The sequence below is a fragment of the Bactrocera neohumeralis genome, chromosome 4 (genome assembly GCF_024586455.1).
Source record: "Bactrocera neohumeralis isolate Rockhampton chromosome 4, APGP_CSIRO_Bneo_wtdbg2-racon-allhic-juicebox.fasta_v2, whole genome shotgun sequence".
NCBI classification, from domain to species: Eukaryota; Metazoa; Arthropoda; class Insecta; order Diptera; family Tephritidae; genus Bactrocera; species Bactrocera neohumeralis.
In genome coordinates, this window is record NC_065921.1 from 32,163,548 (window position 1) to 32,180,897 (window position 17,350).

A 17,350-nucleotide genomic window follows, 5' to 3' on the forward strand; every position below is an offset into this window, starting at 1 on the left:
TAATATGATGTGGTGAATCGTAATCAGTAAAAAACTCAATTTTGAATTTTTGTATAATACGTTATTTTGCATTTGAGGTGACGATATGTAGTCTGATCAATATTATCGTTTGTACCTCTTCGAATTAGTCTAACCAACATATGGCGAAAAATGCATTGCAAAACCGATAATCGGCCAGCCAATGTGCTGATTAAGAAATCTAGTAAAAAAATCAAAACACATTTATTATACTACAATTTCGCTCAGTATGTTTTTATATCAGTTAAATGTTTAATTTATGCACACACATTTGTATATGGTAAGTATGTATACGCAATGTTTAATCGTATCGCGTGACACGATAGTCAGCTATACTATCGTCATAAACAGGTACTACATCGATTCCCTCTTGAGGTAAAACACCCGCATCGAGCAGGCGCCGTAAAATGCTAGCGGATTTGCCATCAAATTGATTTCCAATAATTTCAATCCTATGTAGTTTAATAGGTTTTTTAATTGTTGTTAAAATTAAATTCATAGCATCCGAAGAAATTTGATTCCATGTAATGTTAAGATAGATAAGCAAATAACAAGAGCTAAGATACTTAGCCACCGTCCGACCTCCATTAGTTCCCAACTTATTACCACCAATATTTAAATGGGTTAAAGTATTGCTAAGGACTATGGCACGAAAAATATATTCAGTTCCATCACATCCAATGCAATTGTAAGCGAAATTTAGTTTTTGCATTGAGCTCTTTGACGTTTCCAAGTACTCGCTTATTACTTCCATATCGCGAGATTGAAATTCACAATTTTGCATTTCCAGTTCATTCAACTTGTTCTGCCAGATTAATGAGGATACTATATGTGCAATCTTAAATGTGTCCAAAGTAATTCGTTTGCCGATTAGCCGATTACATACGAAACTTCGCATAGAATTGGACTTATGAATGGCATCAGCTAGTAAAGGAAAGTTATATTGGGTGACACTGCAATTGGAAACGTTCAAATGTCGAAGAATTTTCGATTCAATAATGAATTTATGAAGAGCCTCTATATCTGGATCAGTCAAAATTGTACCTTTTTTTCGTATATATATAGTATATGTAAAATGTATGTAAAAACATCATAAAGACTTTGTCTTAACAAACCTTCTAAAATTAGTTCTCTGACATTCATATGTACAGCTCTATCTCCCAACAGCTCAAAAAATCTTGTCGGTAACTGCATTAGACGCAATTCAATGTGACGAACCGTTACGAGGCTTTCGATAAAACTCTGCAGTACATCGTGTTCATAAGGTAGCAAATGAATTCCTGTAAGTCGCACTGTGCAGAGGGCTCTCTTTTTTAGAAAGCTAACAATTACCAAAAAATCATACACTGAATGGAATTTTCGACGCAAGCGTTCTTCAAATTCAAGAAGATTGAAGCGGAAATTCCGATAAGGGCGTTTGTCATATTCTCGTTGCCAACAGTCCAAAAGTAGGCGTGTAAATGGTCTATTCGAGATCTTCTCTGCAGGCTGTAGACATAATTTGTAGTTCTCGCACATGACGTCGTGAAACTGCCGCTAGGAATTATTATATTCAATTTTCTTTTCTTTATATATTATAAGCAATTTTTTTGATGTCTTCAAATATACTACCTACAAATTATAGGCTTGCTGAAGTTGCTTACTACGTTGTTTTGATACGCTTGAGTCCAACATTAAGGAGGAATCATTGTATAAACCTACAATGGGAGGAATATAGTTTCAGGAGTATTCAAAAATATCTCTTAAGTTACACAAATGTGAACATCAAAAAAAAATTAACAATGTAACTATTTAGCCCAACAAAAGACTAACGGTCGTCCAAAAAAATTATATTCGACAATATCAAGAAGATAACAAATGAACTTTGGGAACAAACCTTATACCAAAACAAAATGTCAGCATGATTTTTTTTACAAAATCATGTTAAAACAAGTAAGGAAGAGCTAAGATCAAGTTTGATGCTTGATGGAATCTAAGTTTTCTGTGTCGGATCTGTGATAGGGCTGGGCATTTCCAGAGAAAGTGGAAAATTGTTTCTTTATTTCCTACTAGTTCGCAGCCTCGTCAGATGTTATTGTAGGGCATACCCATTTTGGACGCATGTTCTTCAAATGGCCAATGCCCTGTTATGCTAGCAGTTAGTCTGAAGATTCTTATCCTGAACCAATTTAATAAGTCGTTAGTTCTTGTCTTGTCATATTTTGGCCATATCTATTTAGTTATATTGCATTTTGTTGTATATCTCTTATTTGCTAGTTGTTGAAATTGTATATTGAGCTCTCTCCTGATCGATCCTAGCGGGCTTGGTGTTAACTCTGTCTCGTATTCGTTTAGAAAAGCTCCTGCCTTTGCAAACTCGTCTGCTTTTTCGTTGCCGAAAATGTTCCTGTGGCCAAGAACCCAGATCAAGTCTAGGTGGAGCTTGTCCTCTAGTTAGCTCAGTTCCTTCTTGTAGTTAAGGGCAGGTACATAAGGCCTGTTAGTTATTCTAAACACAAATATACAGTGTTATAAGAATAACAAACTCTCTCAATTTCATTAAAATAACTCACATATTTGCCAATATATGTGGTATAAAGTCATCCGGAAGTGCGAAAAAAATTGACCCGATTCAACACATTTGTATAACACAGACATACGAATATCAGGAAAGGATTCTCTCTGAATTTCAATTATATATCTCACACATTGGCCGATATTTTCGATAAAAAGTCAACTAGAAGCACGTATTGCAGAAGTAGGCGTGGCTATAACATATGTAGAAATGTCAGAGGATTGCCACATAATTTGGTATGTTGGTATGTCGGTTGTAGTTCTGATAATATACATACATATACATATATGCCTTAAACGATTTTTTTTGTTGCAGCTTAAGTGTTTTAAGAGATACATATGTATGTACATTAAACTTATTAGAGGTCGGGACCAGGTCCAGTTTTTCAAAATCACAAAATGGTGTGTTTTAGAAAAATTATTATTTAAATGACGAATTAAACATATTAGAAGAAATGTTGTTCCAATCAATACATGAATTCCGTGGAATCCCGTTACCATGAAGAAAGTAGAACCATAAACTCAGTCTGCAATAGAAAATGCTTCAATGTATTCGTATGCTTTAAAATAGTGAAATAAATTCCTACAAGGACTGTGAAAAATAACCCTTGTGTAGTTGTGAATGATTACCTTTCATTACGCTATGATGAGCCCATGTAACAGTTACTCATGAATACAGTAGAATAGCTGTATTTAATAATGAAATTTGAAATGGCTTGAAAGGTTGAATTCCTGCAGGGGGCCATATATGTAGCTCCAAGTTCAAAGGCTTACAGGCAAAGCATGTAATCCTTGAAATGTTCCCTCTCGAGAAACTTCTCGTCATAATTGATATACTGTTAAAATAGAATAAATAGATATTAGTGGAATCATTTTACTATTCCTGAAACAGAAGTTATAGCTCCCATTGCTCCTGTTAGAAGTCAAGGGCTATAGTCCACTAAAAAGAATGGGTGATTTAAATGTGTTGACATTAATTTACTTCTCTAGAGTATAGTGAATGCCAATCGAACAGCGAAAGTTACAGATCGAATAATATTACTAATAGTTTCAATATATGCCATAAATGGTATAAGAACTGCAGGAGTTCCTTGAGGAACTAAATGAGCAAATATATGTTGTGTATGATTAATCCATAAAGTGTAAACATAATCTTAAAGGTAAAGCTAATGTAAGTGTAAGTGTTAAATTTTGTTCTTGTTAAAATATAAGGAAATAATTTTATAAAATTATTGAATAAAATTAATGAGAATGTAGAAACAAAAATAAAAGTTGACCCTGAATATCCTGAGGGGCCTAAACGAGTTATGAATTTTTTATGTTTTGTAAGAAGGATTGAATTTCAAAAAATGTGTCGTCGTGACGATATTAATCAGTAGGCGGAAGGAATTAGAAGAAGTCCAACAAATATGTATTCTTATTCAAATTGAAAATGCTTGATGAAGGGTCAAATACGGAAAATAAAATTGCTAATTAATTAATTATATCTAATAAATAAAGTAACCGAAGAGTGGGGAAGGCTATAAATAGTAGAACAATTGCTGGAAGAATTGTTCAAATTATTTTAATAGTTTGACCATGTAACAGGTTTCGGTTTGTGTATGAATTAAAGAATAATATAAATATTAAGCAACCATCCGGTGTTGTAATTATTACTAAAATTATTAAAGCGTGATCATGAAAAATGGTAAGTTGTTCTATAAGAGTAGAGGCTCTGTCTTGAAGGCCAAGGGCAGCTCATGTTGTCATTAGTTTCTAAAAAAGTAATATACTTTATATATGGGTCTTAAATCCGTTGCACTAATCTGCCAAATTAGATAATTAGTTAAAAGAGGTAGTTCTGAATAAGTATGTTCAGGTGGAGAAGTATTTTGAAGTCATTCAATTGAAGAACTAAGTTGTATAGGGTAAACTACTTGTCGTTGTGTTACCAAACTTTCTAAGATGATGAATTAGAAGACTAAGATTGCTAGTAAAGAAATAGATGAATCAATTGCAGAGACTACGTTTCATGTTATGTAAGCAACTGGATAGTCTGAATACCATCGAGGTATACCTGCTAATCCCAAAAGTGTTGTGGGAAGAAGGATAGATTTACACCAATAAATATAATAATCAATTGACTATTTAATCATTTAGGACTTAAGACTTATCCTGTGAATAATGGGTATCAGTGAACAAATCCTGCTATAATAGCGAATACTGCTCCTAATGATAACACATAGTGGAAATGAGCTACTACATAGTATGTTTCATGAAGAATAATATCTACAGATGAGTTAGCGAGAACAACTCCTGTTAATCCTCCTAAAAATTCTAGAGCTCATAGTATTGCTGGGGAATAATTTAATTGTGTACCATGTACTTGTAGTGTAGCTAATCAACTAAAAATTTTAATAACTGTAGGTACAGCAATAATTATTGTAGATGAAGTGAAATATCCGAGTATCCACATCTATTCCTACTGTGAATATATGGTGGTCTCGTACAATAAATCCTAGAAGTCCAATTGATATTATAGCATAAATTATTTCTAAAGATCCGAAAGTTTCTTTCTCACCTGATTCTTGACAAATAATATGAGAAATTATTCCGAATTCTGGTATAATTAAAATATAAACTTCTGGATGTCCAAAGAATCAAAATAAATGTTGGTAAAGAATAGGATCTCCACCTCCTGCAGTATAAAGAAGGTTTTTAATTTCGATCTGTTAATAGTATAGTAATTGCTTCAGCCAGCACTGGTAATGACAGTAAAAGTAATTGAGCTGTTAATACCACTGCTCAAACGAAAAGAGGTATTCGGTCAAATGAAATTCATGTTGAGCGAATATGAACTATGAAGTGTAATGAAATTTGCAGCTCCTCGAATTGAAGAAATTCCAGCTAGGTGAAGTGAAAACATAGCCAAGTCAATTAATGCTCCTCCGTAAGCAATAACAGATGATAGTGGTGGATAAACAGTTCAACCTGTACCAACCCCGTTTTCCACTATACTTCTCACTAATAGTGGTGTAAGAAAAGGAGGTAATAATTAGAATCTTGTATTGTTTATTCGTGGGAAAGCTATGTCGGAAGCACCCAGTATTAAGGGAACAAGTCAATTTCCGAATCCACCAATTATGACAGGTATAACTATGAAAAAAAATTATTACGAACACATGAACTGTTACATTTACATTATAAACTTTATCGTCTCCAATTAAGGCTCCGGGGTGTCCTCGTTCTGCTCGAACTAAAATTTTAAGAGATGCTCCAACTATACCTGCTTAGGCTCCGAAGATAAAATATCTTTATGACTTGTTGAGAATAGCCATTGTCGCGATTAAATGGCTGAAGGTTAGGCGATGGACTGTAAGTCTATTTATAAGAATTTACTCTTTTTAATTATAATACAGTTATTTATAATTAAACATTAGCTTTATAGTCAATAATGTCATTAGACCGCAATTCGAAAGGAGTGATAAATTTACTAAGGCTAAAAAGACTATACTTATTAAGGTGTGTTATTCTGAGGCAACCTTTTTTTCGACTGAAAAACAGGCTAAAAACTTTCGAAAATGTGAAAAAGAAAGTCACTCAAAAGATGAGCTCTTATTATTAATAATAGGTTGTCAAAAAAGTCTTGCGGTATTTTCGCTAGTTGACGCTGAAAGCGCGTAGTTCTAGTTTTATTCGTCGAATCGGGTCATGCTATACCTTTTTGGAAAGCTCATTTCACGCGCTAACAGGTGTTTGATTGATTGTCGTTTCTTTTAAGTCGTTCGTGAGTTATAGCGTCGCAAACATGGAGCAAAATAAGGAGAAAATACGGCATATTTTACAGTACTACTACGATAAAGGCAAAAATGCATCTCAAGCCGCCAATAAAATTTGTGCAGTTTATGGACCCGATACAGTTTCCATTTCCACCGCACGACGATGGTTTCAACGTTTTCGTTCTGGTGTAGAGGTGGTCGAAGATGCGCCACGCTCCGGAAGGCCTGTCGTCGAAAATTGCGATAAAATCGCTGAATTGGTCGAAAGAGACCGGCATAGTAGCAGCCGTAGCATCGGTCAAGAGGTGGGCATGAGTCATCAAAAATTCATTTCAATTTCAATAAAAAAAACAAAAAATCAATAAAAATACCGCAAGACTTCTCCGATTCTACTCGAAAATCGAGTTTTCTCGTAAAATAATCGATTTTTCGAATGTCAAGAATCGATTCTTAATCGACTTCGACGACTGAAGATCGATTCCGATAAAATGATTTTTTTCCATGTAATTTATATGGAAAACAGAAAATTTGAAATAGGCACCTCTGCCATAGCTGCAAAACATAATAATATAGAGCTTCTAAGAAGTCATTGCTCTGAAATTAATGAAGTTCTTTTTTTAGTTTTGTTGGCTTAATGATCAGGATGGTGAGCTTAGTCGATTTAGACATGTCTGTCTGTATATATCGATCTAGTCCCTCAGTTTTTGAGATATCAATCTGAAAACTTTCAACTGTTCTTTTCTCAACAATAAGCCGATATCTGACCACCATAGCATATAGCTGTTATACAAACTGAACATTCGGAAGCAATTGTTTGCATGTAAAACTTTTTCATTTGACGAGGTATCTTCACGAAATTTGACATGGATTATTGCTAAAGAAATAATGCAATCTCTAAACAATTTTTTCAGGTCGGATCACTATAGCATATATGTATGTATGTATGTAGCTGCCATACAAACCGAACGATCGGAATCAAGTTCATCTAAGAAATCGTTGCATTTGTGAACGAAGTAAACGTTTCTTCTTGTTTTGTTAGCAACTTTATTGTGTTTTGATTTTCTCATCTTTGTGTGAACAATCACTGGTTAAGAAAACATGCGTTAAGAATGCCCCTTTATATGGTTTTTGCTTTTTAGTTCTTTTTTGCAGAAAAGTGTGCTTTAATTTTCCGTCATTTGTTCATGCAAAAATAAAATAAATTTTTTTTTCAGAAAAGAAGAATTGGATTAGTATTATCTAACTTATTGGAAACGTAACAATTGGTGACTTTGATAGCCCATATTACCACATGCAAAATATAAGAGTTTAAACGTTCGATTGTGATAAAGGTAAACATACTCACTAATATGCATATGTGAGTTTTTGGTACAAGTATTAAATTTCATATTATTTGAAAAAAAAAACTTTCGTGCACCTTTGATTTGGACCTTGAAATTCTCTGCATCACTGGACGAAAAGTGCATCGATAAAAATTTAAAGAGGTTAGTAGAAAAAAAATACAAACACAATTTCGCGCCATACCCAGACATATGGTATATAATTACTCACTCGCCAATAGCATTCTGTACGAAACGCCCTGAGTGAAGCATGCATTGCAAATTGGACTCTAAACACCAAAGCGCAACTGGTGAAATGCAGGCGTTATTCCTCTGCTTCGCAGCTGCCGTTGCAATTTAAATAAAATTGAATGCCTTGTTTAACGCATCGTCTGAGCATACTCGGCAACAGCGTTCCGAATGGGCAGTAAAAGGCTAAACAAGGGCTACCTGATTTCGTATGTCTGACTTAATGACCGACTATTTGAGCTCTGTTGAAAAATGCAGCCGAACGGCAGACAACAATAAACAACAATTGAGCGCCACTGTGTTTAAGTCCATAAATACTCGATAAAACCATGTATTTTATTAATAAAGCGTTTGATCAGAATCTTCATCCAAAAATCTGAATTAAATTGTTATTTAGCAAAGCTAGCATTTGAAAAATATAGAATATGAAGAATTAAATATTTATATATATGTAAATGTATACATATGCTCACAATATTACATAAAAATAATGGAACAACACTGATACATCAGTTATTGGCTATACTGCAGATTAGCCCTAAAGTATCGATTATATAGTAGTTTAATCAAAAATATATTTTTGAATCCATGAATCTGAAAAGATTGTCCACTGTGACTCGGTTTCGATCATATGAAGAGTGTGTGTAAAATTACGTATTTGATTTCCTCTACCTGTCTATCTGTCTGTCTTGGCCGCTCCATATATGGGCTATTTGAAAGCATTACTAACGACATATGCATGTTAGTGAATATGTGCTCACAGCCAGCAAGACATTCAGCCAATCGAAATCCATTATGTTTTGTGTTTTGTGTTGTTGTGTTGCTTTTAGACATCACTTTACCTGGATGTACAACCTCAGACCTCAGACAGTTGCAGACATGCACTTGTTTCCCTACCTCTCTCCTTAGTCTGCTATGCCTTCGTCTCAATCATCATGTCAGATTTGGCACGAGTTTGCCGACCGCTCCGAGCCATGACAGACAGACTGTCGCAGTTTAGGTCAGCAGTGCATGTGCACTGCATTTATTTTCAATTTTAACAATCAACACAAAATTCTCGAACGCCTACTTAACATCATAGTGTGTGTGTAGTCGTATTTATACAGATGTTTCAAATTTTGTATTCTTAAGTACCCTGCAGAAATTAATAACATTTGCTGACACTACAGTGTTGAAGAAAATATTGGTAATACGTGCAGCCGTAGGTGTCAAACTAAAACGTGAACGCAAATAAAAGTAAAACAAGTAAGGAACGATATGTTCGGGTGCAACCGAACATTTTATACTCTTGTAACTTGCAGGAAACAAAGGCAGGAATATAAAAAAATTTTCCCAGGGTTTCACTGAGGTACCCTACATACATATGGAGTAAAGTCCGCCGGATATTCGAAACCCCTGATATCAGTTACAGGCATATGGAGCGTAGTTTTTTCGGTCAATTTCATTTATTACGCTCAACTACGAACTCGTAATTTTTTTAGTGCTTTGTTAAATTACATAAAAGTTATGGTATTTGGATCCGTGATTTAAAAAAAATACTAAGGAATATGTAAAAAGATGTTATAAAATATTAGAATTGCTGTTATGGTCTCGTTCATCAACGTCTTTACAAATATATTTGAAATATATGGTATGATAGTGAAACAATTAAGCACAGGTATTCTATCTAATGCTTCTGTATTTAGGATGCAAGACAGAGATAAGCGCGTGAAGTCTTTCAATATTTGAGAAGGCAATGCAAAGTGCAAAGAAGAAAACAAATTTGCTTCTGGTTTTAACTAACCACACATCAGTTCATGTGTGAGTAAATAATCGCATACGTTGAACTCGCTCAAAATCTGACTTGTCCTTACTGCATGCATTGGTTGCCTATTACGTATACGTATTCTCAAAACTCAGCATGACTACATGTTGAATAACATCCTCTTCTTATTTTAAAATTAAGTAGTTTATTTCATACAATGAACCCTTATAAAAAAGTAACAATATTTTCATGTATTTTAACTCAAAGCTTTACTATCGCCTTCAAATATACTTTTGAGAATATACAAGAAACCAACGTTTAAACCAATTTTCCTTATATTCCGGTCATTTATGACGAATTGCCTCACGTGAACGCCTCAAAACGACCAAGGCGTATTCCTTATTGCCCATTTGACTCTCTGGAATGAATTCATCATGAACCACATCACGGAAATCAAAGAAAACGATGAGCATCTACTTTATTTTTAAACGACTTTGACATGGTCTTTTCTGCCTCGGCTAATTTTTGGAGAGCTATTTGGTAGATTGTTGGATGGTTTCTACGTGATATTTATAAATCCATGCATAATGATGCATTTGATGATCGCCCTCAGCTACATTATACCTCTTATTCCACGTGGTTTTTACCAAAGATTCTGGTATTTCTCTGATATCAACACAACGATTTTCAAGCACTGTTTCCATAACCATTTACTTTCGTCATTAACAGAGATGAATGGACGACTCCAAAAAGGAAAGTTGTCGACCACTTCACGACCGTCACTGAATGCCATTCACATACTCATTTTCCTAATGAAGTGCCGAAACACTTCAGCAATATTTTCAACGATTCCGCAGTCATGATTTTTTGAAATAGAAAGTTTCAAGGAAACTTATTAAATTTTCTTTCTATGGTAAAAATCGTCAGAAAAACTGTTCGCGTCGTAGCCGCTTAACACACACAATTGACACATGGAAATCAAACTTTACACAAACATACAAAGGTTGTACCAAACTTGAAAAAAAAAATATTGATTCGGCTTGCGCTCACAGATTAAATGGGCCAATTCGAGTCAAATTTAATATTTTTTTATTTATTGAAGCAACGAAGGCCTAATAATATGTAATAAATATTAAATCGTATATATATGTATGTGTTTGTATTTAAAACTAAACAAGCTCAAGGCTGCGATTGAGCCCATGGCGGTAGTAAGTTGCTCTTTAGAAAGGCGGGTTTGATTCCAGACTTGCAGCAAACCATTGGCATTAGCATTAGGATGTGGATAATCACGGAGTTTTCTTTCTGCTGTTCTCTTGTTCTTTCTTTACCATGGGATTACCAAGATATTTGTAAATATTTTCATTACGATTGTACCATGATGACCATGTCAAATTTGAGCTGAAGCTATTAATGATAACAATGTAATCTTAAAATATCGTTTTGACAAAATTTGAATTCATTCGCGGCAACTGCAAAGCCGATGAGGTTGGATCTCCATTGGCATCTTGCGCTCTAGCACTGCACCAATGGATTCCCGCGTGCGCTTAGCAGGCGCTGGTCGACGACCAACCGCTGTGCGACTGTGTGATCCTTCTGAACTAGAATAGAACACAGAATCAACTAAACTACTTGCCCTGAGCAAAGTTCGCCTTGCCAAAAATATAGGAATTCTTACTGGACAATGTCCAATAGGCATTCATGCGATAAGCCTAAAAATCTTGTCGGACGCTAGTTGTCAAAGTTGCATGTAGGAGAGTGAGGTGGAAACATCTAGGCACTTGCTCCTCCATTTTCCAGTCTTTGCTAGATTGAGGCTGAAACATCTCTGTGATCTTACCCTCGGCGAACCAGAAGACAAAGCGGAAGCTGATATTTGCCATCTCAACAAATTTGTGATAGTTTCAAAGCGCTTTTTCGATTTGTTAGGGTCTTATAATCCAGTATTTAGGAGTTTATAGTTACCACAACGTTCTAAGCTGTCTAAGCGAGCTCCATTTTATGATCGAACGTTTAACCTAACCTAACTGCACAAATCGACAAAAAAACAAGTAAGGAAGGGCTAAGTTCGGGTGTCACCGAACATTTTATACTCTCGCATGGTAAAGTGATAATCGAGATTTCATTATCCGTCATTTACATATTTTTCAAATACCGTATTTGTGTAAAGTTTTATTCCGCTATCATCATTGGTTCCTAATGTTTATACTCGTATTATACAAAGAAGGCATCAGATGGAATTCAAAATAGCTTTATATTGGAAGAAGGCGTGGTTGTGAACCGATTTCAGCCATATTTCGTACATGTCATCAGGGTGTTAAGAAAACATTATATACCGAATTTCATTGAAATCGGTCTAGTAGCTCCTGAGATATGCTTCTTGGTCCATAAGTGGGCGGCGCCACGCCCATTTTCAATTTTTAAAAAAAGCCTGGGTGCAGCTTCCTTCTGCCACTTCTTCCGTAAAATTTAGTGTTTCTGACGTTTTTTGTTAGTCGGTTAACGCACTTTTAGTGATTTTGAACATAACCTTTGTATGGGAGGTGGGCGTGGTTATTATCCGATTTCTTCCATTTTTGAACTGTATATGGAAATACCTGAAGAAAACGACTCTGTAGAGTTTGGTTGACATAGCTATAATAGTTTCCGAGATATGTACAAAAAACTTAGTAGGGGGCGGGGCCACGCCCACTTTTCCAAAAAAAATTACTTCCAAATATGTCCCTCCCTAATGCGATCCTTTGTGCCAAATTTCACTTTAATATCTTTATTTATGGCTTAGTTATGACACTTTATAGGTTTTCGGTTTCCGCCATTTTGTGGGCGTGGCAGTGGGCCGATTTTGCCCATCTTCGAACTTAACCTTTTATGGAGCCAAGGAATACGTGTACCAAGTTTCATCATGATATCTCAATTTTTACTCAAGTTACAGCTTGCACGGACGGACGGACAGACGGACGGACAGACAGACATCCGGATTTCGACTCTACTCGTCGCCCTGATCACTTTGGTATATATAACCCTATATCTGACTCTTTTAGTTTTAGGACTTACAAACAACCGTTATGTGAACAAAACTATAATACTCTCGTTAGCAACATTGTTGCGAGAGTATAATTAAGAACTGTTTTAACTTTTTGGCATAATACTTTTGGTTTTAGGTGTTCTGAATCCAAAAATTACTTTTATTTTATCATAGAACGTCACGTTTTCTGACAATACAGATATCTATGTTAAACAAGCTATAATCCTAAAAGATAAAAGACTAAACAAATTGTTTAATTATAATTGCGTAACAAAACTTGTTCTTATCCAAAATATATTCATTAGTAAGTAATAAACACATTCTTCTCCCGGGCAGAAACCTTTTGGTACATTTTCGCTTGTAGGAAGCATCAGGAAAGTCTCTCTAAGACTTTCAACAGTGGTCTGCCATTATTGCACTGCTTCATCTTTTCTGTATCTTTCTTCCATCTCCTTAATATAATGGTGAAATAGTTCACCCCTTTCTTCACTCACATCGCCTGAATTTTCTGGAAAAGTCGAGGTGGGAATGAAGAACCTGTAGTTTTAGACTCATTAAGCCACCTAAAGCTTGAAATGCTTTTAACATTCCTTTGACGATTTCTTTATGGTTAGGGTCTTTGTTCTTACTTAAAATTTTCACTATGCCTTCTTTAAAGACAGTCTAACTTTCTCTTTGAATATTCGTCATGGTTGCAGTGAACAGTGCTTTTAGTCGTTTATGCGCTTACGCATCCACTAAGCAGAGTTTAGAGCTTTAATGTACCCAAATATTCAAGAGTACTACTCCAATGTCCAATATGTCCAATATCTTATGTACTTACTTTACTTAATAATCTAATCGAACTAATCATTGGACAATGGCAAATATTTATAAGATACCAAATTTCATTGTAATAAATTCACATTCTTCAAATGTGTGTTGAATTTTTAACATTTCCCTGCCTTTGGCCTTTGTAAATAGCGAGAGTATAAAATGTTCGGTTATACCCGAGCTTGCTCTTCTTATTTCTGTTTATATCGTTCGATTTGCTCTTTTGATTTTCATGGCATTTATTTATGTATGTCAAATTGGATCTTATATTAGGGATGTTCACATACAGACGGATCATGGTTGATGGAAAGGGTACAAAATATATTTTCCCACAAGCATCTGCACTTAAGGGGTCCCGGTGGTCTAGAATTTTCAAAAAATCGATTTTTTTTTGTTTGATAGTTCGAAAGTATAGTCCTTTAAGAATATACTGTAAAATTTTTGGAAGAATATTCACATTAATTTAGCTTCTACAGCCGTTCTAGCAGGTAGCGCGCGGTCGAGGGGCTCAATGAATGGATGCTTTGTACGTCATTTATCTCAAAACTACTTTTATCGGCGTGCCGTTGATGGAAAAAAAACTAGGTATTAATCGGAATCACTTGAAATTTTAATATGGTGTTTATAAGATCAATATCTATCGCCGGGACTATGATCAAATTTTAATTTTAAGAACTTCGATTTTTTTCGATCTAAAACTGGTCCAAAAATAGCTGTTTTCAGAAACTGAACTTCAAAAGCGCGAAATTTTTTTAATTTTCAATTTTTTTTTTTTGGTTGTAGTTCCAGTGATAGCCGCACTCCTAGTGATTAATAATTTATTTGGTTTTTATGTTTTAGATGTTCTGAAGAGTCAAAATCAACAACGGCACCGGGAGTCATTTTTTAAGATAGCTTTTTTTGAACGCCATTTTTAATATTGTTAAAAATTTTTTATTTAACAAAAAAATATTTTTGTACTTTTCATAAGTGTATAAATAAACTGTAAAAATTTTAAATCGATTGCTCTTTTTTTAAACCTTAAAAAAAAATCCTGAAAACACCCTTAATTTTAGGGTTCTAGACCAGTGGTAAAGATCAGTGCGAAGTAAAGTTCCTTCGAACTCAGTACATGTCCAAGAAACGCCAGGACCAATAACAATATCTTCACCAACTGTCATCACTGATTATTATTGTGAGACGTGATAATAATGATTTATATTATGGGCCATTTTCTCAATGTCTGGTTAAGCGCTTAACCAGAACTTTATCGGCAACATGTTGAAAAATGATTTTCTCAATATCTGGTTCGCACGAGCGGCACAGCCTCGTCGTTCCCTAGCCAACGGAAACCAGTTTGGATGGCAAAAAGAGTTCTCGTCTGAACATCCACAGACGTCCCCACAAGCTGGTGAAAACGGTTCATTCAGTTGAAGCCATCTTCCAGTTTAGCTATCAGTAGTTTGGGATAATATTAAGCAGACATTGAGAAAACGGCCCTAAGCGTTATAGATTGGATCATTCATTTTCATGTTTTCATTTTCTTTAGCACTTGTCTTTCTTATTTGTACATACATACATATTTAAAAAAAAGCATATATAAATATGTATAATTGTAAATACTCGTATATAATGCATACAAAATATTATATACATATATACATACATACATGTACAGGGTTCTCATGGATGCCAGCCCCTTATATATACTACGTACTGTCGAGCTCTTTAGCTTTGCAAAACATACGAAATTCATTTAACCATAAGTGACTAAATTATACTTTCAAATTCAATTCCGTCCCAGACGCGCCAATAATACGTATTTCTATTCAACTGCTATTGTTAATGTATGTGTTATTTGTTACTATTTATTTACTTGATTGACGTCCTTGATGTCTCGCCATCGGATTTCCGTATGATAATTGAAAAGATATTCTAATCTGGTTAGATAACACCAGAGCTAAAGACTTGGATATGAATAAATACCACAACATTGCATCACACACCATACATTTACAAAGATTGTAGTATAATAAACGATTTCTTTCCAATGACACAATATAAATACCGACATTTGCGAGACATGCGATATCATTTATCATAGTGTCTATGACTGACTTTTTATCGAAAATCAACCAATCTCTGAGATCTAGTATTGACATTTGCATACACTTGTGTAAAAAATGGATAAAATCGGTTAAATCGCCATAGCTCCATAAAATAACATAAAAATTTAAAGTTTCAGTTACTTATCTTAGCAAAATAAAGTGAAAGTAAAATCTTGACTATAATAGAGTTTAATGCAGAAATTGTGTGAAAGTCAATCCCAGTCGTTCTTACTTGACACTGTTTGGCGCCAATTGGAGAAACCAAGCCTTGCCAGGTCCTTCTCCACCTGGTCTTTCCAACGGAGTGGAGGTCTTCCTCTGCTTCCTCCGGCAGGTACTGTGTCGAATACTCTCAGAGCTGGAGTATTTTCATCCATTCGGAGGACATGGCCAAGCCAGCTTAACCGCTGTCTTTTAATTCGCCGAACTATGCAAATTTCGATTGCGGTATTCGCCGTTTTCAAAGAACCATAAATCTTCTACAGAATCTTTCCCTCATCATCACATGTTGTCATCATCCATGCCTCTGCACCATATAGCAGGGCGGTGACGATGTAGCATCTTATTCTGCCTTGGATTTCGAGTCTGACGTTGTTGTTGGTGTTAATGCCGTTTCCAAAATGGACGAAATTATATACGACTTCGAAGTTATGACTGTCAACAGTGAGGTGTGAGTCAAGTCGCGATTGCGTCGACTGTTTGTTTGATGACAGAAGATATTTCGTTTTACCCTCGTTCAGCACCAGACCCATTTCCTTCGCTTCTTTGTTCAACGTGGGGAAGACAGAACTAACGACGCGGTTGTTCTGGTCAATGATATCGATGACTCCTATCGGCGTACACCAGCAGTTGTATACTCTTGTATAAGATTGTACCTTCTCTATTCAGATCGAATTATTTTCTCCAGGAGTAGATCATTTAGAATCGAACGGCTCGGTCCTTCCCGACCCTGACGGAGCTTCTGGTATTGCTCAAAGCCGTTACACAGCGAGAATATCAAATACCGACATAGCGGCATAAAGGCAGCACCTTTTCGTACTGTCAAAATCAGCTTTGAAAGCGACCACGAAATTGGTGTGCATCGAAGACAGCCAGGTAGCTAAATAAATTTTTGTATCTTGGAATCTAGTACTACAGATAACCATACTTTGGGCCTTGAATTTACCGACCGTTGTGGCAAAGATACCTTCTTTGCCCACCCTCCCATATAAGTATTATTAATTATTCTAGCAACAAACATATTCTGGAGTATACTTGAGTAATGACAGAACTTAATGCAATTAATTCAGATATATCCCTAACCCGAATATCGTGATTTCTGACCTTCACCTGACTTCCAGCCGTTTATGCTTTTCAAAGAATTGTTCATATTCTAAAATTTTCCTTCATATACCTGAAATTAAGCATCTTTGGTTGAATTTACATTCTTGCAGTTTGACAACTTGAGTATTTCATTCCCTCACTCGAACAAACTTAACTAAGTTGCTTTATGACACTTAAAGTAATATGTAGTAATAAAACTTAGTGAGGTTATGACCTATAATATAAGTAATAATAGTAATAATATAAGCATTATCACAGAAGTTTTTTACTCACTCGAACATTTGGTACATATGATGTACATATACGAGGTGCGTTCCAAAGTAAACAGGACTTTTTGAATCTAGCGCCCCCTGGTGGCGCCATCTATATGTCGACTGGTGCGTTAGAATCTGCTTTCTTTATCGATTGTCCAGTGAGAATGAGCTTCGAACAAAGAGCCAACATTAAATTTTGTTTTAAAGTTG

At 35.3% G+C, this 17,350-nt stretch overlaps 1 protein-coding gene across 1 annotated transcript; it reads right to left on the reverse strand.

The window, feature by feature from the left end:
• Nucleotides 1-319: 319 nt before the first annotated feature.
• On the reverse strand, nucleotides 320-1,611 carry LOC126756582 (protein NLRC3). The gene is made up of 2 exons (XM_050469772.1): nucleotides 1,134-1,611; nucleotides 320-1,062 (listed from the first exon to the last, which is right to left on the reverse strand). The coding sequence occupies exons 1-2, from the start codon at nucleotides 1,534-1,536 to the stop codon at nucleotides 320-322; spliced, it is 1,146 nt and encodes a 381-aa protein (XP_050325729.1). The 5' UTR covers nucleotides 1,537-1,611.
• Nucleotides 1,612-17,350: the final 15,739 nt, after the last annotated feature.